Genomic DNA, 24205 nt, shown 5'->3' with positions numbered 1-24205 from the left:
GTGTGGGAGAGAGCTGCATTTTATTTGGGCAAGAAACTCATCTTTCCAGTCTCTACATTTGAGGGAATGGGGTGGAAAATGAAATGGTAGAGGTTGCCTTACCATTCATTTCAACAATTATCAATTTGAAACACCTCCTGGTGTCAAAAATCTAGGATGTGTAGCATAGTATACTATAGTGAAAAGAGCAAAGTGTCAAGAACCAAGAGATACAGGTTCTGTTCCCAGCTTGTCATTTACTAACTCTGTATTCATAGCAAACTACTTAACTTTTTAAACTTTAACCTACTCATATATGAAATGAGGTTAATAATACACTGTACCTATCACACAGATTTGGTGGGAGGATCCAGTGAAACTGTAGATGTAAAGACCTTTGAGAACTTACTAACAGTATATCACTGTAAGGTAATATTCTGGTATTGTGTATGCTACTGTATACTAGCTTATCTCCTCCCATGGGAAAATGGATGATGGACTTGTGATTATCTTTGATCAATTTAAAATTTTTCATGGATTTAAAAAAATGATTATTTTAGGGAGCCTTCTGATGATGGTTCTATGTAGGAAAAAGAAAACTAATGAAGTATCTGCGTGTTTTTACTACAGTACAAATAATTTCGATGAGACGTATTCATCAGCTATGCTTTGCTTTACAGCTTGGAATCCCATCCACTGCCAGCACATTGAATGTCACAACGCAATTAACAAACCAGCTGTGAAGGTATTGTTTTATTAGATCTGGTGCCATATTGTATTGTCAGTGGTCAAATGATCAGGAGCAAATTGCTGAGCAGAATGGAGTAGTTTACATTTTTCTCTATAAAGCAGAGGCTTGTGCTCTGTAGTAATCTCAAGAAACTCCATATTCAATCTGAGTGTACTTTTGGATATGTTCAAGACAAAGCAATACATAGTGTTTGCAGGTTTGGCTATGAGTTCATAGCCAAGTACTGTGTAGCACTGATCTAATTATCAGAATAATCCTGGTGAAACACTGACATAATCCCTAACTGGCCTCTCTATCTGGCTTCTAATAAACTCAGGGGAATGTACTTTGCCCCTGCTTTCATGTGTATGCTACAAATTATGAGTGTCTAGCTGTGTGACTATGTGAATTCAAGAGTCACAGGACAAAATCAGAAAAAATTGTTAAGTCTTAGTTCAGATCTCAATATGACTTAGTTGAAATGACTGAGAGATAGGTGGACAGCAAACACATAGAAAGTTACATTCGAGGTGAGGGAAGAGTGGTTCACGCAACCCTAACCTGGTACCCAGCCTCTCAGCCTTATTCCTTTACTCCCATGTCAAATTGAATCTGTAGCATAATAACCCTGAATCTCTGAAGTTGAACGTTAAGAAAATTAATCTCGCCTTTAAAAAAAATTACTTATGGAATATTTGTTGGATACAACACTTGGCTGGAGAGACCTGTGTCTGGATTTGCAAGGGTTAATTTTTTTATTATGAAGAGTGAGAAGGAGTTAGGTCAGGTGATTAAAGTTCTGTTACGTTTCAGAACGTAGGGTCATGGGAGTTTGCCTCCCTTGTTCTATAGATAGGTGAACTATAAAGATTGTCAAATAATAGAAAAAATAATACTGTATCACTTTGTAGAAATAAAGTAGAAGCGGTAAAATGGAATATAAGAAATATACATATAAATGGAACTAAAATGTGTTTCATATACCAAAGGTGGCAGAGGAGTGCCAATAATAACGTCATCTAGATATAGCATCTTACTAACAAAGGATGTAGTTATTTATTATGCTTGGTCTCTGCTTTTGATGAAGGCAAATTGAATGAATTTATGTTGAGAAAGAGCAGGAGAGGGTAACCCACCAGTGGAAGCACAGGCCTCTCCTTTTCGGCTAGGTGCACCCCTCCTCTGAACTTCCATAGACATTTGAGGTTCAAAGATACTATTCTGTGGTGTGAAGACCTTTTGAGATAAACACGTGTTAATTCATATATTATTCATGGACTTCAGCTCAGTTCTTCACAGTGGTGAGACTCATGGTTCCTTTAGTTTCTATATCCTTTCTTTCTTCTTCCTGCCTGTTACAACACCCTCTTTTGGTTTGACCAGAAGTCAACAGGAAGGAGGTACTTTCTGCCTGATTTTTGTTTTTTTTCCTTGATTTTATGTCAGGCTGCATTCTCAGGGGGCTTCTGACTTCCCAATTAGTGATAACTTCTGGCTTCCTGCTCACAGAAATCATCACAAATTAGATTTTCTCCCTCTCTTCTGGCCAAACAACCCAGTCCACTCCTCTGGCCTGGCCTCATTTTTCTCACAGGCTATTCCCTACAGCCACTCTTCCAGTCTAGGCCAAGCCATCCTACTTTCTGTTGTTTTCATATTGAGGGAAAATTCACATACTGTGAAGTGAACCGTTTTAAAGTGAACATTTCAGTGGTATTTAGTACATGCACAGTGTTTGCAACCATCATTTCTATCTAATTGTAAAACATTTTTCTCACCCTTAAATTTTACTTTCTGAACCCCCGTTTTCCTAAAAAGCTTCGTGTTGTATTTTCATTTTATGCTTCTGAAAAGGTAACATTCTTGTTAGCGTGACAAAACATGTTTTTGAATGATAACAGGTTTGCCGCAATGTTGTTCTTTACTTATAGTCCGAGCACTCTCGAAATCCACGTGGATAAAATCTTGTGACAGGTAGATCAAGGGTGTCTAACATCCAGATGCTTACAGAATAATGCAAAGGAAAGGGAAATTGTGAAATTGTATAGTGTGGTGCCAGTTTAGTTTGAAAATTATATATATCTGTATTTATATTTATAGTCATAGTTAAAAGCCAGCAGTAATGCTCATCAGAATGTTACCAGTGACTGCATTAAGATGGAGGGTTAATGAGTTATTTATTGTCTTTTCTCTATTTTCCCAATCTTCTACATTGGGCATATATTTATAAATGGAAAATAAATATTTTTAATGCAATAGTCAGATATGAACATATTAATATGAATATACACAGAACTGTTCTGAGTAGAACAAAATCGACACTATTAGTCACAAATCTGATGGGTTATATTAATTAATTCATTTAAGATATCAGAGGTCAATTAGCTAATCTCCATTGAGTTCTTATAGTTCTAACATCCTAAGAATTTTTCCTTTTTTGTGGAATGGGAAAATATCTTTACCTGACAGAGGTATCAATGACCTATTAGAAATGAAAGTAAAGGTGAAGAAGAGGTCTACATGGGTTGCATGGGAAAGACTCAGGGAAAATGGATTTATCTTCACAAAAAGCCTAAAACCTCCATAATAGTGAGCTATACCACTAGGCAGTAATGATTTGCCAAATAGAAGAGTATTATTTATTTTTGTTGCAATAGGTTGCAAAAAACTACTTTTTAGGCAAGAGCCAAGAGTTGTGATAGGATTCAAAATGAAAATATGTTGGAACTTACAGTTCATTATATCACATTCTGCTTTTGGTTTTACTTGATTCTGTATTTACCCTATGAAATACTTTGGAGTTCAGATAATTGTCTAACATAGGAGTCTGCTGACTGTGGCCCACATTCAAATCTGGCCTGCTGCCTGTTTTTGTAAATAAAGTTCTGTTGGAACACAGCTGTGCTCATTTACATATGTATTTATTGACTATGGCTACTTTCATGTTATAATAGCAGGGTTGAGTAGTTGTAACAGTAGTTATGGCCAGCAAAGCCAGAAATATTTCCTCTCTGACCATTTACAGAAAGTTTGCCAATCCCTGATTTAACACACCAAAAAGTAGTTATGCATTGCTTCAAGGGAAGCATGAAGCTTACCTACGGAAAAATTTTCACACTGGGCCTTTGGCATTAGGATATATATAATTTACAAATATTGATGGTATAATTACTTAAATTTAGGAGTTCTAACTCTTGTTTTTGCAATCATTGAACCTTCTCAGGATTTTAACTTAGTAAATGACAGGCTATTTGGGCTATAAGTTTGGTTCATTTTTCACCTTCAAATCAGTGAAAACAACTGAAGAAAAGGCAGAGGGAAGTTTCAGAAAAATTTGTGTACTAGGCATATTAACTGCATAATCAGCTGTAGCATGGATTGATTATTTCTTGAAGCGTAGGAACAGAATTCAAAATGACTTTGGTAAATTATAGAAACTTAAACTGATACCAAGTACAAAATTCAGCTAGTCATCTGAATTGTTTTGTTCACTGGATTTAAAACATCTAGATATTTGAAATACCCTGATGCTCAACTGGAAAATGAACACTTTGCATCTCTGTGCTTAGGCTAATGAAAACTCAGCCATAAATAACCCAAAATCGAACAGGGCACATTAGGGTTAAACAAACTACAGGTCACGTATAGAAGAAAAACACCTGAAAATGAAACATTGGATGATTAATATAGAATTTAGATTCCAGAGAAGGAAAAGTGAATCACTCAATGCTAGATTGAAGGCTAAATTTTCTGAATGACGTCTGTCTTAAATGGCAAAAGTCTTTACTGCCAGCGCTTTGGTAATAGTTATAATTTTTAATCTTAATATAATTTTTTTCCTTTTCCTAAAGTGCGATTACTGTGTTTACCACTTTAGGGAAGGAATTAGTGTATGAGTACTATAGAGGCAATTTGAGCAACCATTGAGCAAGATGGTTTTTTATATTTGTGGAATGAGGATAGATTTCTTGACTTTATTTGTTTCTTGAATTACAAATAATAGGAGAAATGAACAAAACCACAGTAGCCACATTTAAATTTCCAGTGTGGACTCATTGGCCAGTGCAGGAAAAACAGTTATAGGTTGAATGGATTTTACTAAAAATATTTATTCTACTTTGCTTTTGAAAATCTATTATTGAAACATTTGTGTTCACAGTTTCAGGAATGTGATACACAAGACAAGAGAGTTCATTCTGTCTTTTCATGTGTTTCAGATGTGTATAGACCCTTCCCTGTCAGTAGCTTTGGGTGATAAGCCACCCCCATTGTACCTCTGTGAAGAATGCAGCCAGAGGATCGCGGGGTAGGTATAAGGGTCCTCAAAGTAAAGGAAATAGGGCAACAGTGAGAAGCTAAGAAAAATCACTGGGACTTAAATTGATTACATTACCCACATCTCCCATTAACTTCTGTTTTTTAAAGGTTGCTTGGTCGGATATTTAATATATAGCAAGCTTTCATTTGAAGGATTTGAGCTTTGAAAAGTTGTAATGTTTTTCTCTGTGTAACAAGAAAAAGTGACTCCACTTAATAAAGCAGCACCAATTTTCAAGTGACCTTGTGAAAAAGGCCACAGTGAAAAGTAAAACTGTGGTTTGCAAACATGACGTATAATTCATATGGGTTCTCTTTGCTTGTTAGTTTCACAGAGTCACACTCAGCTTTGTACAAATCATGCTGTATTTTGGTTGGCTTCATTAGCATCTGGAAAGTATCATTTAAAGATAACTGAATATGATTAAATGCCTATAATTTACAATTTAGCTGGAATGCATAAGCCATTTAAAAAGTTTATTATGATAGTGCTCTTAATTACACTTCCTTTCTATTAAAAGCCTTTTAGCAATAGTGTGCAGCTTATAAACATTCATGTGGAAGGGTAACGTTGATAAGAAGCTCAAAAATGAATTTTGTTTATCTTCACAGGGACCACAGTGAATGGTTGATTGATGTTCTTCTGCCACAAGGTATGGTTTAATTCAGAAAGAATGAATAATGAGTAACCGTGCCTAATAACATGGTTGATTTGTCTCCTTTTATACTGTTTTATTTTACAAAGACAGTAACCAAAGTATTATATTCTATGAATATTCATTGATGTGAAGCATTATATCAATGTCTTGCTTATAATATGCCCACACATTTAATAACGAGGGAAAAGGTATCTTCTCTGCCAAAAATAGATGCTGGAATTAGGATCCTCAATGACTCAAGCCCTGCTGAATTGTCCTAAGGGGTTTTCTTTATATATAGCGGGTGTTGCTAATGATACGTTTGCTGCGCCAGGTCAGGAGGGGAATAAGGAACGTCAGCAGGAGGAACACTGAATAATGGGACTTTTTTCCTGACACTATTACTAGCTCTGTGTTTTTAGGGAAAATCATTTAATCTCTCTGAAACTCAGTCTCCTTGTCAGTAAAATGGGGATAAAGTATATCTGACCCATGTCAATGAAACGACGAGATTGTAATGCTTGCAGTTTGTTAGAGTTCTGAAAGCTGTGGCCAGTAAGTTGGCAGATGAGGAAGATAAGGTAGCATGCCTCTACACAAGGGGAAGCAGGAATTCTAGCCACCTAATTGGAGGCCGAAATGATAAGGAAAAGTACTGGAAAGCAAAGGAAAGATGAAAGGTGGAAAAAACTGGGAGCATACTGAGCACAGGTCAGGCACACAGGAAGAACTTGATGTATAAAAGATGATAAAAGAATATGAAAAAAAGACTACGAAGGGCCTCATTTAAAAAGAAATATAAAAACCCTATGTTAACTAAATTCTGTGAACATTTTTTAAACTTCAGGCCGGTGCTTGCTGATAATTACACTATTTCTTTGTAGTCTAACTTTCAGTATTAGGTCATCTCAATGTTAAAAAATAAATTAACTTAGTGAGTGCTCTCCATATGTATAATGGATCAGTAATGTCAGCCTTTATATCCTTCAAAGAGACATTTTGAAAAGTTATATGAGAATATCTATGAATAGATTTGGGCTTGTATGAGTAAAGGTAACTTTTCCCCCCTTAAATTAGTCTACCTTGTTAGTGAACTTCCAATAATCTGAGGCAAAACCCATAGTCAGGTCCTAAACTACATTTTAAATATCAGCAGTCATGTGGAATTCTGGTCATAGTCTCCAGATAACATCTTTGGAAGAAAATTATTAATTTTTTATACAGAGATGTGACTAACCTCAGGTTAAGATAAACTCTAAGATATCAAACTGTTAAATAACTATTAATTATACAAAACCAATTTTAAAAACCAAGCTGTAAATTTCATTGATTTAGCATCCACTACTTCATAATTTCCAGACAGAGTTTGGGAGACATATACCTTTGCTCTTTTGAATAAATTATAACATAGACTATACTATAAGTGATAGTTTAACGCATTTTTTTGAACACTTACTATTTCGGGAAAAGTGGTCTCAAGCATCAGTTTTCATGGAAACAATTGGTATGCCCACTAAAAAGAGTTTTTATCCATTCATTAAAGTAGACCGTAGTTTGACAGCCTTACTCCAAAGGGCCAATGCATGGGTTTGAAAATTGCTTTCTCTTAAATAATCATTCAGCTGGTTCTAAACTAGTTAAAGACTGGTATAAATTGATAGTTCAAGTCTAAGTAATGCAAGTTAGTAAGTTTTTTCTATAGTTTTGGTACAGCAAATCATCTGCACCGTGAAGCTCTAAATATATCCCATCAACTCAATGTCATAGTATAATGGAACAGCAGTGAACGGAGAATCCACAGACATGTTGGGTTCTGCCTCTACCATTGGTAGCCTGTGCAATCCTCAAGAAGTCATGCTACCATAGTGACCCTCACTTTTGTTCTCTGTCAAATGAGGAGGTGAGATTAAAGTTATTTGGCTTTAACATTAAAGTTACTTGCCTTTGGGCAGCTGGTTAGCTGAGTTGGTTAGAACACAGTTCTCGTAACAACAAGGTTGTCGGTTCAATCCCCACATGGGCCACTGTGAGTTGCGTCCCCCACAACTAGATTGAAACAACTACTTGACATGGAGCTGGTGGGTCCTGGAAAAACACACTTAAAATAAAATAAAAGTTAAAAAAAACAAAAAAAGTTACTTGTCTTCAACATGAACTGCGTTCTAAGTCATATCTAAGAAGGTTGAATTACTTGTAAGAATAGGTGAAGTATTTGTAGCATGCAGGTGTTTTTAACCTCATTAAACATAAGTGGATGATAGTTTATGAGACAAGTGAGAAGCTGTTTTGGCCAAGTCTAGTGGTCATGTTACTAAGCATGCTTTTACTGCCCTTCATGGCTGCCCTTATTGAAAATGGGCTCTTTTTCTTTGTTGATATTTTGTGTGCCTTCCCCTTACAGCTGAAATATCTGCTATATGTCAGAAGAAGGTAAGAGCAAACCATCTGTGTGGTGGGGCATGATTCGCTGTGTTTGTATGTAAATTCATTCATTGACATCTGCCTCATTTCTGCACCATGGTTTCCCAGTATGTACATGTCACTGTATTCGTGAAGGGGGAAAAGAAATAATTTAGCATGCAAGATTACTATGTCCGAATGGTCTCTATTTCCATTTCTGCTTTGCTCACCCATTTTATGCACAATGTGTTTGGTAAGTTACCTGAAATAAAAACATGTCTAACTCTGGTATAGAACTCTAATTACAAAAATATTAGAATGACAGTACGGTATGTGCAACTTAACTTTGGCAAAGGATGTATCTTGTATGCTAAAAATCATTATTGTTTTGAAATGGAGTGCAAATAGTTCAATATATGTGTCAAAACATACCCAGACCAACTATATATGAAAAGTATTCATTTACTTATAAGTTGAATGATATCTCTAGTTAAAGATTTTGCTTTCAAATTTCCTTTAGCCGCTTTTCATGACAGTTTCCCTAAATCATTTCCATCTTCTTTTCTTGTTCTAGTTGTTGTTGAAAAGTACGAGAGGGTAGTATGGTGTTGTATAAAGAACTTTGGATTCGTTGGTTCGGATACTTGGGTTCTGGCCAGCTCTATTCCCACCTACCTGTGAGACCATGTACAAGCCATTTAAACTTTTTAGGAGTTGGTCATGAGTGGGTTCCTTTGGAGGGCTGTCCCAGTTATCTATTGCCACAGAATAAACCATCTTAAAATGTAGTGGCTTATAACAACCAACATTTATTTGATCACAATTCTGTGGATTGTCAATCTGGCCTGTGCTCAACTAGGCTTCTTTTGATAAACTCCTCTAGGCTCACTCATGTATTTGCATCAGTTGGTGGTGAGACTGGGAATTGGCTGGCCCCAGGTGACCTCACTCCCCTGTCTGGGGCCTCTGCTGGGATGGCTGGAGTGGTTGGGATGATTGGGTTATCTGGCTTTCCCGCTTTCCATTAGGTGTCTCATCCTCCATGAGGTTAGGCTGGATCTGGTCACCTGGCAGCAGTGTTCTGAGAGAATGAGAGAGAAGGTCGAAAGGCCTTTTGAGACTGAATCTCAGAGGTCACACAGCATCGCTTCTGCTGCATTCCGTTGGTCAAAGAAAGTCCCAAGACCCACCCAGATTCAAGGACTGGGGGAAATAGACTCCTCCCCTTTATACAGTAGCAAGAATTTTGTGGTCATATTTAATCTACCACAATCCACCTTCTGGATATAATTACTTACATTCTCTCCATATGCAAAGTACTTTCACTACCTTACGAGACCTCCAAAAGTCTTACCCAGTTACGGCTTCCGGCTTAACGTCCATTATCTTGTGGTCTGCATCTGGTCCCTGATGAAACTCCTTGGGTGCAAATTATCTTGATTCAGAGAACTGTGAACCAAAAAGTCTAGTTATCTGCCCCCTCCCCACCCAAGACACCGTGGTGAGATAGGGACAGGAGAACTGCAGTCGACCTCTGTTCAAACAGAGGAAGAGGAAGCAGATGGCAGCCACTTGTTTGAAGCAGCTCCAGGCATGAACGCGTCAACAGTTTCTCTGTCTCTGGGGATAGTGAATGTGCCTTAAATTGGATCTCGTTTTGCTTCCTGGGAGTAGTTCCCCAAGCCATTGTTGTCTTCCTGGGCCTGTTGCTGCCCTCTCTGACACATCTTTCCTTTTCGATAAGACATGCCCATGCTGCAGCTGAGGAACTCTTCAGTCTGCTTCCGGCATGTAGAAGTTGGGGTCCCTCAGACCTGTCTTCATGTTGAACTGTGTGTCTCCCTGTTGGTCTAAGTTGGTGGTGCTTTTGCTAGCATGATTTTAAAACTTTGTGGACTTTCAGTGAATCTCATTGGGGTGCTGTGCCCCCAGAACAACATCTATAATTCTTTTTGAGACAGTCCGTTCTGTACTAGAGGCATTCTAGTGTGCCTTTGACATTATTGGAAGCCCTGTTCTAGCTGAGAGGCTCAACTGGGCATCACCTTATGTCTTTCCCACGTTTTAACAAAGGATCATACAGTCATTCAGCAAACTTCTGATTTGATTTTTATCCTGAGGCAATTTCTTACTTTGAGAATCTTTTAGAAGCTGGAGAGGCTAGAATGACAGTTTTGTTTTCTAAACCAGCATGTTCTGGCTCTGGAAGTATACCTAACATATTTGACTTTCAGGATGGATCTTTTTTTGTTGTTTGTTTAACACTCCCTTTATGTAACAAAATTATTTTGAGTAGTAAGCTTCAAATTAGCACATTTTTATTACTTACCCTTTAATAACGTTGTGTTTTATATGAGTGTTAATTTGGAGAACTCCCATGCAGTTCATAACAGGTCAGGATTGTTAAACCATGCTTTGGGCAGTTTGTACTTTGGGTGTTATATGTTCCTACTTTTGAACAGTAGGTTTGAAATAAACACCAAAATTGTAAAGATAAGAGATAGACCTTGATTTATTTCAATTCTGTTGTTTTATGAGATCACTTGAAATTATTTATTTATGTTTAAAATGAAAAGCAGTGCATGAAAGAGAATGATTGGCGTGAACATTTGAAAACCATGACCAGCTGAATCTGAATATAAGGGAAGTCTCTCTAACTTTTGAAATGAATGCATATAGCTGAACCCACATGGATTGAGACCAACTGTGGCTTATACGTATATTTTTCAATTAGTAGGAACCACAACAATTGTTTACAACTTTGACCAACCAAACGTTATCTTGGGGCAAAGAATTTTATTGCTGATACTATGCAGAGTTGCTGACATATGGTGATAAAGCAGGCCGACTTTTATTTGTATTCCAGATACTAACATATGCTGTGTACCCCCATACTGCATAAGAAATCATTCATCATGTAGCAACATAAAAGAACAGCCATTTAATTATGCTCACAGATTCTGTGGCTTAGGGATGTGGACATGGCACAGTCCACAGCCTGTCTCGGCTTGATGATGTTTGAGCCCTCATCTGCAAAGACTTGAATAGCTGGGGGATGGAATTATCTAGAGGCTTCTAGGTCCTGTGCTTGAACTCTGGAATGGAGTGGCTTGAAGGCTGGGCTTAGCCAACACTGTTGACTAGAGACTTACACGTTGCCTCTCCATGGCGCTTGGCCTTAGCAGAGTTCTGAGAAGAGTATGCGTACTGATGAGCAAGCTTCTGAAGAGAAAACGTTCCAAGACAGTCAGGTGGAAGCTGCATATTTTTTAGAAGCCAGCCTTGGGAGTCATGGAAATATCGCTTGTGCCATACTCTCTTGGTTGATGTAGCCACAGGATCCTTTAGATTCGAGGCATAGATTCAAGGAAGCATACTTGAGGAACCAAACCCAAAGAGCCTCATCCACAGCTGGACTTCATTTCCATGAGAAGGCCTTGGACTTCCAGTCAGGAATTTGCATGTGGGAAGAATGTGAACCATTTGTGACCAGAAAATAGGATGGGAAATTACAGGCCTTAAACTTCAGGGCTTTGTGATAGCAAATAACTACCCACTAAACCCATATCCACATCCTCTTGTTTATACAATGATAATGGGAATCCCAGAGGAACAAAGACTATAACCAAAAGGAAGAAGTAAACTCTGAAAATATACTCCGGGATATACCACATTGCTAGTGGTGTGGTATTGGTGTGGTGGGTGAGCAGGAGAAGCTCACCCTAAACTAATAAAGGTTCGTGTGCTTCCAGAATGAAGTTTAGTGTGTGAAAGAGAAAGAAAGGAGGAAAAGTACTCCACTTGGAATAGTCAGGGCTGATTTGAATACCAGAGAAGACCTGGGCTTCAGATGCAGAGGAAGCACACTGTATTTTAACAAATAATTTTTAAAAATTATTAATAAAAAGAAAAAATAGATAATGAAAAATTTGAACTTGTTTTTATGATTTGTTGGCTTGAGTCCTGCTCAGAAAATTAGATTTCCCAACACTAGTATCCAAAGCATCTTGCTAAAATCGAAGTGGAAAATACCTTACTTTGAAACGGTCGTTCCAATGGGCAGTTTAGTACATTGTCAATGTTTTGATACAGGTTTTGTGCTTGCATTCTCCCTTCTTTTGTCTTTCCAAGATAGTTGTCATGGAGGGTTCTCAAATCTTCACCAAGCTCTGAGTTCATAATGGCTTAGTATATTATTTCCCCTAGAGGCGTTTACATCTTTCTGAGCTCTATTGAAAGACTGACCAGCTCTCTGGACACAAGACGTGGAGTACATGGTGGCGGCATGTCTAATAGGCTTGGGGCACTGTTTGTGACGGTCAGGGATGTTTCCTGACGGGGCCTCAGACTGCTTGGTGGGGATGCTGCCTCGTTCCTCTGCGTCTTGTCAGAGCAGATCTGACAATAACCCCCAAGAACTTTGGAATCTTACGCTGCTCCACATTTCTCATTTCCATCACTTCATCTTTCAATTCCTTTCCTGTAGATGTCAATGGCTGATTCTATGAAGGGCTCTCTCTGCATTTTGATGTTACCGTGATGTCATTGACGTATTCTTTAGGTCTTGACAGACAGAGTGCTGGCTGGAGTGGAAAGGCCTGCTTTTGGGGCCACCAGCTAGTGCACCACACTCCTGGCCTGTCTGGCAATGAAGCAAGGACAGATGAGCTGCCGTGGAAATTGGCTCTTTCAGTGGTGGATGAAATAATTTTGAAAGGTTATGCTGAGTGTTGAAATTGTTCTTTATCTATGCTGATGTGCTGTGCTGTGTTCCCTCTGGAACACAGTTTTAATCTTTTTCTTCATAGTTCTCCTGAAAAACTCTTGACACATTAACATGAAATAATCTAGAAAGTCCCCTCATCCCCCATGACTGAGGTGACTTTACAGAGGGCTTTTCAACACAGTTCCACTCATACATAGAACATTTCTATCACTCACACTAGCAGAAACCATTTCTCACCTTTATTTTTAACTATGACTGAAATCTAACTGGTTAGAAATGACCGGCATTTTGGGAACTAGTGGCACTTCAGAAAATGTGCTGCCATTTCCGGTGGCCCCTTAAGCTTCCATTCGTTCCAATTCTTAGCCCAATTTTCCTCAGCGATTAATTTTAATTGATTTCTTTTTTTTTTCTTCCCCTTTTGCCTTTAGAACTGCAGTTCCCATGTTAGGAGAGCAGTTGTCACCTGCTTTTCAGCAGGGTGCTGTGATCGCCACGGAAACAGGCCTGTTCGGTACTGCAAAAGATGCCACTCAAACCATCACAGTAATGAAGTGGGGGCTGCCTCGGAGACCCACCTCTATCAGACCTCCCCTCCACCCATCAACACTCGAGAATGTGGTGCCGAGGAGCTTGTCTGCGCCGTGGAGGCCGTGATTAGGTAACAGGCAGTTTATTAGTAGCTTACTCTGAAAACACCGTCCTGGCTTTGAGCCACCCTTCTCACATTGAGGGGCATAAATTTCATTCAACTTCAAGTGCCCTCAGTCTAGCAGCTTGCTTTCCACACTGTTGCAATGATGATGATGTTTTAATTCATTCATTCAACACATATTTTTATCGAATGGCAGTTCTGTGCCAGGCATGAGAGGCCGAAGAGAATAAAATGTAGTCCCTGCCCGCAGGTTAGCATGTCTTTGTGATTCCGAGTGGTGAGCACAGCGATAGCACAGAGCAGAGGGTCTTAGGGGAATGAAGTGGGAGCATCACTCAGAGTGAGACTAGGCAAGAGGGGTGCCTGAGGCTTGACTGACAGCAGCAAAGTTGGGGAGAACTCTAGGTAATTCAGTACGGGGGTCAACCAGGAGGCTGTGGAGTAAGACGGGTCGATCTTTCAGGTTCCTGGCTTTTTCTCTTTCTACCACATGACAGAAAAAGGAGCTTTAGAAACGGTAACGTCTGGACTTGGTCTCTTTTTGTATAATTTTTATTGAGGCAAGATTTTTATAAATTAAAGAAATAATATTAGAATGTAAGTTTTAAGGATAGGGACTCTTTTCTGTTTGTCTTTTCCCGGTGGATGACGCATGTAGAAATGGGATGAATGTTTGTCAACTAAAACATTACAGAAAGTCTGGAAATAGAAGAAAAAAAAAAAAAAAATCAACCATACTGCTGTCATTATCATTCATTTTATATGTTCTTCCACTTTTATTCAAATGCATGTTTTATATCTATAACTGTAATCACAGTATAGCCACAATTCTTTTAAATATAACATTATACCATCAGCTCTTTTCTGTGTTGTTGTATACTTTCCATATTTATCAGTTCTAGTGGATACATAATACTCATCTAGATTATTTTTTCCACCACTAAATATTTAGATTGCTTCTATTTTTTTACTATTAAAAATAACTGATAAATATTTTTGTGTAAAGTGCTATTCCTGTAGTTTTTATTTTCTTAGGGTAGATGACCAGATGTGGTTGACTGGGTCAAGGGTTATGAATATTTTATTGGTCCTTGGTACATTACCAACTGATTTTCAAAGTGTGTACATGAATCCATAATGCCAGTAGCACTGTATGACATCGCTAGTTTTTGCTACACCCTTGCCAACATTGGGTATTATTTTTTGAAATTGTCACTTGTTTAGCAAATGGAAAAAGGAGTCCTTGTTGCTCATTTTCAGGTTTCTGAATACTGGACATTGAATATTTTTCCATTTGGGTACCAGTGCCTCCATCTCTCCTTGTATCATGCATTTGATGTCCACAGAGCTTCACATGAGACACAGGGGAAGCATTGACTTCAGTGGGACGGGTAGCGAACTGGAAGCCAGAAAGCATCCGTTCTGCTTGATTCTGATTGGTTGGAGGAAGTAGACTCTTTGTGCCTCGGTTTGTTCATCTTTGAAATGGGATGGAGTATGAAATAGGAAATCCAATTAGGCTTCTTGGAGTAACTCTGACCAATTTAGAAGACAGCAATCATTGATGCTTGAGTACTCATGAAGTAATTGCTCTGAATAGGTCATAATCTAGAATGTGTTTCTCGATAGTCTAACTCAGAGTCTCTCCTCGTTGGCAGCTTGTTGAAAGAAGCCGAGTTCCATGCTGAGCAGCGGGAATATGAGCTGAATCGCCGGCGGCAGCTGGGCCTTTCTTCTTCCCACCATTCCCTGGAGAACGCTGACTTTGACAACAAGGACGATGATAAACACGACCAGCGGCTGCTCAGTCAATTTGGAATATGGTTCTTAGTAAGGAAAGAGTTCACTGTGTTCTCCATCCTTATTTGACCTTCCAGCATCACACCCATGAGGGGTTGCTCCTTTTTTCCTTTTTCTTTTTTCTTTTTCTATTTTGTCTTAATTTGTCTTTATTCTCCTTTGGTTTTAAAGAAGTTAAGTAGTGAAAAGCCAGCCTTAGCAATGGGACTTTATACTCTAGGACAGTGGCACTCAACCCTGGGGTGCACGTTCAATTTACCTGGGAGGGCTTTGAAAATTTGACAAGGCCCAGATTCCACTTTAGATTCTTGGGAACTTTTGAAAAGCTATTTTCTAGTTGATTGTAATGAATAGCCAGGTGTTGACACCTACAGTGCCAGGCCCTAGGCTGTTTGAAATGCACTTTTTGCCAGGAAACAGATGGGCAAGTTGCTAGGGTATATCATGAAGTCCTGGATTCAGTATGATTTACCAATCATTCACATCCCATTGTCTGCTGTGTTTCCCCTAAAATAAGATCTAGCTGGACCATCAGCTTTAATGTGTCTTTTGGAGCAAAAATTAATATAAGACCCAGTCTTATATTATATAAGACCCGGTTGTCTAGCTATATACATGAAAACTTTCTTCAAAGTTCAGTCTCTGAGGAGCTTTTTGTGAATTTGTGGCAAGTCCGCCTACAGCCAAAAAAATTAGAGCCAACGTAACACCAGGCGTTTGATGGCTACTGACTGATTCAACTGTAGCATTCATTTAGTAAGGATCAGGCCTACAGATCCAAAGTTTCAAGCAGCGGAATTGGCCTTGTGGACTTTTGTTTTCGCCCACTGGAGACATGCCTTACGTCTCCATAGTGATTCATCTCTTCTATGCTTTCACATGGTTACCTGAAAAAGCCTTTTTTTTTTTTTTTTAACCAAATTGGGATTTAATTGTTGACTTCACGTCTTATTCCTAGAATTTGTTATCTAATGACGCAGTGACTACTATTGTGAATTCTTTGAAGGCAAGGATAGTGTTTTGTTTATTTTTTATTCCTGAATGCTACTACACTGCTCAATAAAAGATTAGTTCAGAATGAATGAATTAATGACTAAATGAGTTGTTTTAAAAGGTTTATTTATAATGTAGTGAGTTGGGGGGCTCTAACATTTCAGAATTACGACTGATAGAAATTCTTAGCCAAACCTGATCGTGTTAGAACTGAAATGTATACGGTTGTTTTTTCACTGAAGATATTTATGAAATTGCACTTTGTAAACTTAACTTTCTAAAAGCATTTGTCTAGCGCAGATTACTCGTATGTAATATATTTCTTAGAGGAGAAAAGGCTTATTGGAAGGTGCACTCTTCAGGGGAAATTATTGTTGCAATCCACCTCTCCCTGTAGAGAGGATCAGAGTTTCCAAGATAAGTGGTCCTCCAGCATTTAGAAAATTGCCTATTTCAAATGGATTATCTGGGTCATCATTTTAAAGGCATTCTTTTTGCCTTTAAATGAACGTACAATAATTATGTAACGATGGATGGAGGCTGAAGCGGAGTCTCATCTGCCCATTTCCAGGTGAGCCTCTGCACCCCCAGTGAGAACACACCCACAGAAAGCTTGGCCAGGCTGGTGGCCATGGTGTTCCAGTGGTTTCACTCCACAGCGTATATGATGGATGACGAAGTTGGAAGTTTGGTGGAAAAACTGAAGCCTCAGTTTGTCACCAAGTGGTTGAAGACAGTATGTGATGTTCGCTTTGATGTCATGGTCATGTGCCTTCTTCCCAAACCAATGGAATTTGCCAGGGTAAGTAGAGGCCTACAGCTTGGACCTGGTTGGAGAGGACTTGGGGAGAGACCCTCCCTAAGCCTGTAGAAGAGGAACAGCTCTCTGTATTTTAGTCACCACGGCTGAATGAGTTTAGTTTGGGAACTACATTGTAGCGGATGTCCTGCTGTGATGTTGGTTTGGGATGGGGAAGAATAGTAAGACGAATGTGTGAGGTATGTTTAAGAATTTAAGGGGACAGTCTTTCCTGACATTGCCGAATATTTTTATTAAGAAACAGAAAGGGAAGAAAAGCTCTCTGTGAGGTTTCTAGAGCTCAGTCTTTTTCAGTTCTGTATCTGTGGAAAGGCTAACTAACATTTGACTAGGGACAATTTCTGTGGTTTCACATAGATTTCTGGAGATGAAAGACAGAAGTCTCTGCTCTCCCATTTGGAATGCCAAAAAGGTTTAGAACTGCCCAAATGCTCCTTTTCTTCTGGCTTACAGGACACATTTCTCTGTGCTTATTTACCCTTTTGCTTCTGCCTCAGTGGATCACCAGCTTCAGATATACTTCTGGGAAGACTCCATATTTCTTGACTGCAGTCTAATTTGTGTCTAACCCAGAGTCAGTTTTTGGCTGCAATACATGAAATTTTTTTCAAGGTATTTTCTAAGTTATATTTTCAGTTGTGATTTTTTTTTTTGGTTTGCTTTCAATGAGGTCTTGAGGCAGTTTTCAGCTTAAATAAGACATTTAAGAATAAAACACAATACAGACCATCTAAAGGCACCGCTTTTATTAGATTTCCAGTACGCGAGCGTTCTGTGCATTTTATCAAAATACACTTCTTTCTTCTTTGGTGCCACCTACTGACTCACATATAAAATTGGATTTTTGTGTACTGGAATTTCCCCAATTCCTGGCATTCTTTGACTGTGTAGATACGTTTTTTTCTATTATTATTTCTTTCGGAATAGTACTAAAGGGCTGGTGTGATCTGACTCTGGAAGATGAGAAGTGATTATGTTGGAAGGAAAAGTTTTCGTCTTCTAACTTGGGTCCAGTGGTTAGCGGCTTGCGTATTAACTGGCAATAGACATATTAACATACAAGTTTGTTTAGGCTTATACTTGGGAGTACTCAGAGATGAGTAATTCCCTCAATACCCACAGATAAAAGATTTATATACCAAACTTAATGGGGGTTGGGGGTTGGGAGAGTAGCGGAATATAGGGGGTAGTGGTGGTTAGCACTTGAACGGGAAGATACGGAAAGTTCTTTTGGGTTTTTTTTTATGCTAATGGGACTGGGTTGCATCCCCATGGAAGCTGAATTCACAGGAAACTCCTTTGGAATGGGTTAATGGAAGCTACATTTTCTGGAGGCTCCGCTTTAGTCAGATAAGGGAAGTTTGGATAGGGTTTCTTTCTGCATCTTCTTTTTTTAAAAAAATTTTATTAGGGAATATTGGGGAACAGTGTGTTTCTCCAGGGCCCATCAGCTCCAAGTCGCTGTTCTTCCAATCTAGTTGTGGAGGGCGTAGCTCACTGGCCCATGTGGGAATCGAATCGGCAACCCTGTTGTACAGAGCTTGTGCTCTAACCATCTGAGCCATCCGGCCACCCCTTTCTGCATCTAGAAGTTTCACACAAAGAAGAAGCCAAGTTGATTGCTGTGGAGGGCAGATAGGGGTTAGGAACTGCACGGTGAAAGATCTGTAAAAGAGGAAAAGAGCAGAGGTTAGAACAAAGAAACAAAAAGAAAAACAAAAATTAATGGTTAAAGTAGACTATGAACCTAGTTTCTGGGGCCAGAAGGCATCCAGTCAAGATTTCCAGATGTTGGGCTCAAAGCATCTTTAGATAATGGAGTGAGAACATCAGCGTCGTCACAGTTAATGGTTATTTTCTGGAGCAGAGCATGGAAGGTGCGGGTGTTTGGTGAACTTCCTGAGTGGCTTAAACTGTTGCGGTAAGAAGTCCTTTGAAGTTTATATCAAGTCGTCCTGCTTCAGTTTGCAGGGCTTTGGGACAAGACAACCTAGTCTGAATAAGTATCTGGGCAGTCAGGTTTTAGTTCTTAGTGACATCAAGTCAGGAGGGTGGGAGAAAAATTGGAAATATTAATTACGGACAAAATGTGAACGACAGCAGGATCCAGTTTACAAAGAGGAGAAAAATAGCTGAAATACAATGAACAGGACTAGAATCTGATAACCCACACGGTTTTCAGATTTTAGTTTTTCATTAAAACATAAAATTTCTCTCTCCAATAACTCCCATTTTGATCAAAGATAATCAAAGTCAGATTACCCTTGTTCACAAAATAAGTCTAGCCTCATTAAATTTGACCTGATTATTTATGTAAGTGCAGCAAGAATGGAATTGACCACATACATCTTTTTAATTTTGTTTTGTTGGTACTTTTATAAAAAATCTCAGATTGGACTTTTAAAAGCTTCTCGAGGTTAGGCTGCCAAGCCAAGAACTTGTCATCATACTTCATCTCCATTATCTATAGAATTGGGTGAATTTCTCTTTTCTTGAGGTTCCCCAAATATTCTAAGGTTCCTGGGCCTGCTCGGAAGTGACCTTTCTTACTTGCCTGTAGGCACCAGCTGGTTTTTCCAAGAGGATTTCATAACACTGGCATAATGTTCAAACTTAATTCCTTAAAACTTTCACCCTTAGTCATAGTGTCAACCTTAGTTCCTTAAAACCGTCTGATCATATCTGATTCAAAGCACATCGTTCTCAAATATGACATTCTAGTCAAAGCTTTGGTAATATAACCAATTTTTTCAATTATGCCCTGTTACAAGGAGAACGGGTTCTTATTGAACTTGTCCAAATATGTAACTGTATTGTTGTGAAAATAAGAATATTCAATAAGAGTTTCTGAATTCTGAGGGATCAGATAGAGAGAAAAAGACAAACGTTTTTCTTTTCTTCTCTTCTCTTTCCTTTCCTTTCCTTTTCTTTTCTAAGGTATAATCTACTAAACTGTTGTTAGTTATGGATAGCTTAAGAGAAACTTTATATCCAGAAAATAGAATAAATAGATCATTAAAGAACCAGCAATGTTCCAAACAAAACCCCATAAAAATGATCATCTTTCTTCATCAGTTCGTTTAATCCCGTGTAATTAATTTTTGTTGTACTTGGTTTTGGTTTAGCAGTTTTATGAACCCATCAGCTTCTTTATTTGAGTTCTGGAGTGTGTATTTTGTCCAATGGTGTGGCTTTGTCCGGGAAAGAATGTCCAGCCAATAGAAAAATTTTGTAAGAGTTTATCTGAGCAAAAATTTTGAGGACATGCCTGGAAACAAAATCTCAATGGATTGAGAAAATACTGTGGGCAGTTTTGCAGCTTTCTTTATATGCTAGAATCAAAGAAGGACGTAAGGAGGGTTACATGAAATCCATTGGAGGTAGATGAAGGGGGCGGGAGAAAGTGGGGATATCCCTGGGATTGGATGAAAAGCAAAATGGAGCGACACATACCGCTTTTATGTTGGTGGGTACAGGATAGTTAATAACATTTACAGCACATAGAGAGCATATGTGGGCAACAAGATGACAATGAAGGGCTCTGTGGTCTTGTGCTCTGGTGCTGGGAGTTGTGCCTTTGGGGGGGTCTGGAAAAGAAAATTACTCTGACATTTCAAAGGTATGTTATCCTAGATGCACATAGACAATAGACAGGTATCACTTCAGGGTAAAAACTGACCTTTGTCAAGGAAGCTACAGGCCTAGAATGGGACGATCCACCATAACCCACTTAATTAGGAATTTTTATGTTCAGACTGTCCTGTGTGGTTACTTTTGGTCACTGAGTTTGTAAGGCCTGCCGTGTAACCCCCATCCCCCACCCCCACCCCAGCTTATCAGGTTTAGTATATGACCCCTTTTTCGTTCACAGTCTCAAAGTTACTTAAGCAATGCACTTCGAAGCCTGTACCCCAGATTTCCTGTCATAGTCCTTTCCATGGGTCTCAGAGACAGTCCTTTCCGCAGAAGATGAAGCATTCTGGCTGGTAGCTGATTACAAGAGCTTTCAGGAAAGCATCCGAATAAAACAATAACTATCTGTGAATGATAAAGGCTTAAAATGGCTGTGATTAAAGATCTGATGGGAGTAACTGGAATTATGATAACATTATACTGTTGTCTACTCTCACACCAAGTAGCGTGAGGGACCGAACAGAAAGGGCATTGAGAAATTTCTAGGAATTCCATATAATTCCTGAAAAACTTCTATTAAAACCATTTACTTACACAAATATAAGCTAGGGAAGGTTAAACTTCTCTTCTTATTTGATAGTGTTTTTCATGGAGTTTCACATATCAAATAAACCTAATAGCTGAACATCTCTTTTAAACTAGAAGAGAACAAATTCTTTGAGGTTTTTCAAAGGCCCTCTCAGAAATCGCAAAGTCAGTTTGAAACCAAGATTTTATTTAGGATTTGATTTTGGGAAGGCGAAATATCCAAAGTGGTCAAAAATGTCAAAAGGTTTGAACACTTAATGAACCAGGATCACAGATCCCTGTGAAATAATACTGAGTTATCCCTTTAACCAAAATGACAATCAAGATTTCAAAAGTAATCTTGATTACTTTTCAAAAGTACATCGGGGGGCCAATAAAATGTGTACAAGTAGACACTTTGGTCAACGTTGCTTCAGCAGTAGTTTGCTGTAATCAGAAGTGTCTGGAAGTTGATGGTAACCATTTTAAGCACCTCTTGTAATTGCAGAAGTCAAATGTGACTTGTATTCATCTTTTGTTATCAGTATATATTGAGTATTACAATTTTAGTACAGTTTTCCTTTCTTAAAATGTGTCTATATATTTTTTGGCACCCTCTGTGTAGTATGACATAAGTATTTAAAAAATGAGCCTTTTTAACGTTGAGAAGACTTGCTTCTCTTACAGAATTGAGGACACAATAAAGAAAACATACAGCGCAGGAAATTCTGATAAGACACAGAATCTTTGTTTTCTAGACACCTTACTGAAAATGTAAAGAAAAGCCTTTTAGGATCTCTTATTAGGAATAGAGCAATTACCCAAGAAACTTTTTCCTTTTTAGCGAGAGAAAACTAAACTAGTTTTGTGTTGGCTCACTATTGATATTAGCGCTCATTTAAAAAACTTTATAATAAATCTGTTAAATCTTAACCAGTTTGACCACACGAGGTAAGATGACCCCCTGCCTCCATCCTTTACAACTTTCTATTTCCATTCAGGTTTTTATCCTTCACTTTTCTCTTTCTTATTCTGGAAACCCTGTTTACACAATCTCACATCTACTTCAAGACAGAATTACTCTTTTTTTCCATAACAAAAATACATACTACATTCCTTCACTAATTTGCATATCGTTTTTTCCTTCACTTTACTATTTCTGGTCGATTCACTTGATTATAATTTTCAACACTTAGTAACCTCTATTTTTCAGAGGAAACCAGGGTATAGACAATTGTGAATTGCCTATCACATACTTAGCATTTTTTAGCATATTAGCCAATTTTATGAATATACCATCTCATAACTTCTAGACTTATATGCATCCGTAGTATAATTTCTCAATATGGCAAAAAGAACGTATTTATTAACAGATACAAATATCGTTAGTCTCTGTAAAAACAAGAAGCCAAAAGTAGATAAACTTATATTCAGTAATTAAAGTTTCAGTTTTATCTTATTTAGAAATGATCCAGATATTCAACAAATATCTATCATTTTACTTAACTTAGTATCACTTTAATCTCAAGTTACCAAAAAGATTTTGGAAACTACTTCTAAGCATACATATAAAATACAATTACTGTTGAAAAACAGTTTGTCCGAATAATAATTTAATTTGATTAAAATGAATTCTATAAGTTTTAGAATCTTAAACATCTAGTAGATATAATATTAGCTTATTTGACTAGTAAATCCACATAGAATAAAAATGCATGTTCTGTTAACTCATGTCAAGGAAAGAATGTCCAGCCTAAGAATAAGTCTCATAAGAGTTTATTTGAGCCAAACTGACAGAATTGATGGGATGCAAAATCTCAATAGATTGGGAAATGGTCTGGAGAATGGTAATTTTGCAGCTTATTTTGTTTTTTAATTCTTTAATTATTTTATTTTTTTCAATTACAGTTGACATTCAATATTATATTAGTTTCAGGTGTATATAATAGTGGTTAGACATTTATATAATTTATGAAGTGATTCCCCCCAATGTCAACTACCCACATGGCACCATACATAGTTACTATAATATTATTGACTATGTTCTCTATGCTGTACTTTACATCCCCCTGACTCTTTTGTAACTACCAGTTTGTATGTCTTAATCCCTTCATCTTTTTCACCCAACCCCCCTCCCATCTGGCAAGCATCACTTTGTTCTGTGTATCTGAGTCTGTTTCTGTTTTGTTTGTTCATTTATTTTGTTCTTTAGATTCCACATATAAGTGAAATCATATGGTATTTGTCTTTTTCTGTCTTGCAGCTTATTTTATACATTATAATCAAAGGATGAGACGGAATGAGGGTTACATGAAAACCATTGGTGGTAGATGAAGAGGGGGCGGGAGAAAGCAAAGTAGGGAAATTGCTGGGATTGGATAAAAAGCAAAATGGAGAGACACCTACTTCTTTTACGTTGCTGCGCACAGAATAGTTACCATTTGTCGTATGTAGAGGTGGTATGTGGGCAACAAGGTGATAATGTGTTCTGGTGCTCTGGTGCGTTCCAGGGGTCTAGAAAAGAAAATTACTCTGACATTTCAAAGGTATGTTATCCTAGATGCACACAGACAATAGACAGGCATCACTTTGGGTAAAGACTGAACTTTGTCAAGGAAGCTACAGGCCTAGGACGTGACTACCCGCCATGACCTGCTTTTACTTAGGAATTTGTATGTTCAAACCATTCTATGTGGTTACTTTTGGTCTCTGAGTTTATAAGGCCCACCATGCAGGCCTCCCCTGAGCTTGTCAGGTTTAGTATGTGGCCCCTTTTTGTACACAAAACATACGAGCAGATGCAAATAAAGTGACCTTACAGTAGAAACTGTCATAGCAATACAAGACTCACTAGTTTATATGAGAGTTGATTTTCGTCTTCACCTCACTTTTATTCGAGTTGTGTTTCTAGCAGATGAAACAAGTCGTTGCTTGTCCAATACAAGGG

General features: G+C 38.2%; 1 protein-coding gene across 17 annotated transcripts in view; it reads left to right on the top strand.

The window, feature by feature from the left end:
• The window catches only part of UNC79 (unc-79 homolog, NALCN channel complex subunit), a 233123-nt gene that overhangs the window by 85922 nt on the left and 122996 nt on the right, over positions 1–24205 (top strand). For all 17 annotated transcript variants that reach the window (XM_074327017.1, XM_019745590.2, XM_074327014.1 and 14 more), the window contains 7 exons: positions 660–724; positions 4927–5015; positions 5639–5679; positions 8066–8094; positions 13222–13451; positions 15104–15275; positions 16810–17040. In XM_074327017.1, coding sequence (XP_074183118.1) covers positions 4927–5015; positions 5639–5679; positions 8066–8094; positions 13222–13451; positions 15104–15275; positions 16810–17040 — 792 coding nt within the window. In that variant the 5' untranslated portion in view covers positions 660–724. The remainder of the gene's footprint in view (positions 1–659; positions 725–4926; positions 5016–5638; positions 5680–8065; positions 8095–13221; positions 13452–15103; positions 15276–16809; positions 17041–24205) is intronic.

Source organism: Rhinolophus sinicus, linkage group LG03 (assembly GCF_036562045.2).
Source record: "Rhinolophus sinicus isolate RSC01 linkage group LG03, ASM3656204v1, whole genome shotgun sequence".
NCBI lineage: Eukaryota > Metazoa > Chordata > Mammalia > Chiroptera > Rhinolophidae > Rhinolophus > Rhinolophus sinicus.
The sequence above is the reverse complement of the archived record's forward strand: the minus strand, read 5'-3'. Positions and strand labels throughout refer to the sequence as shown.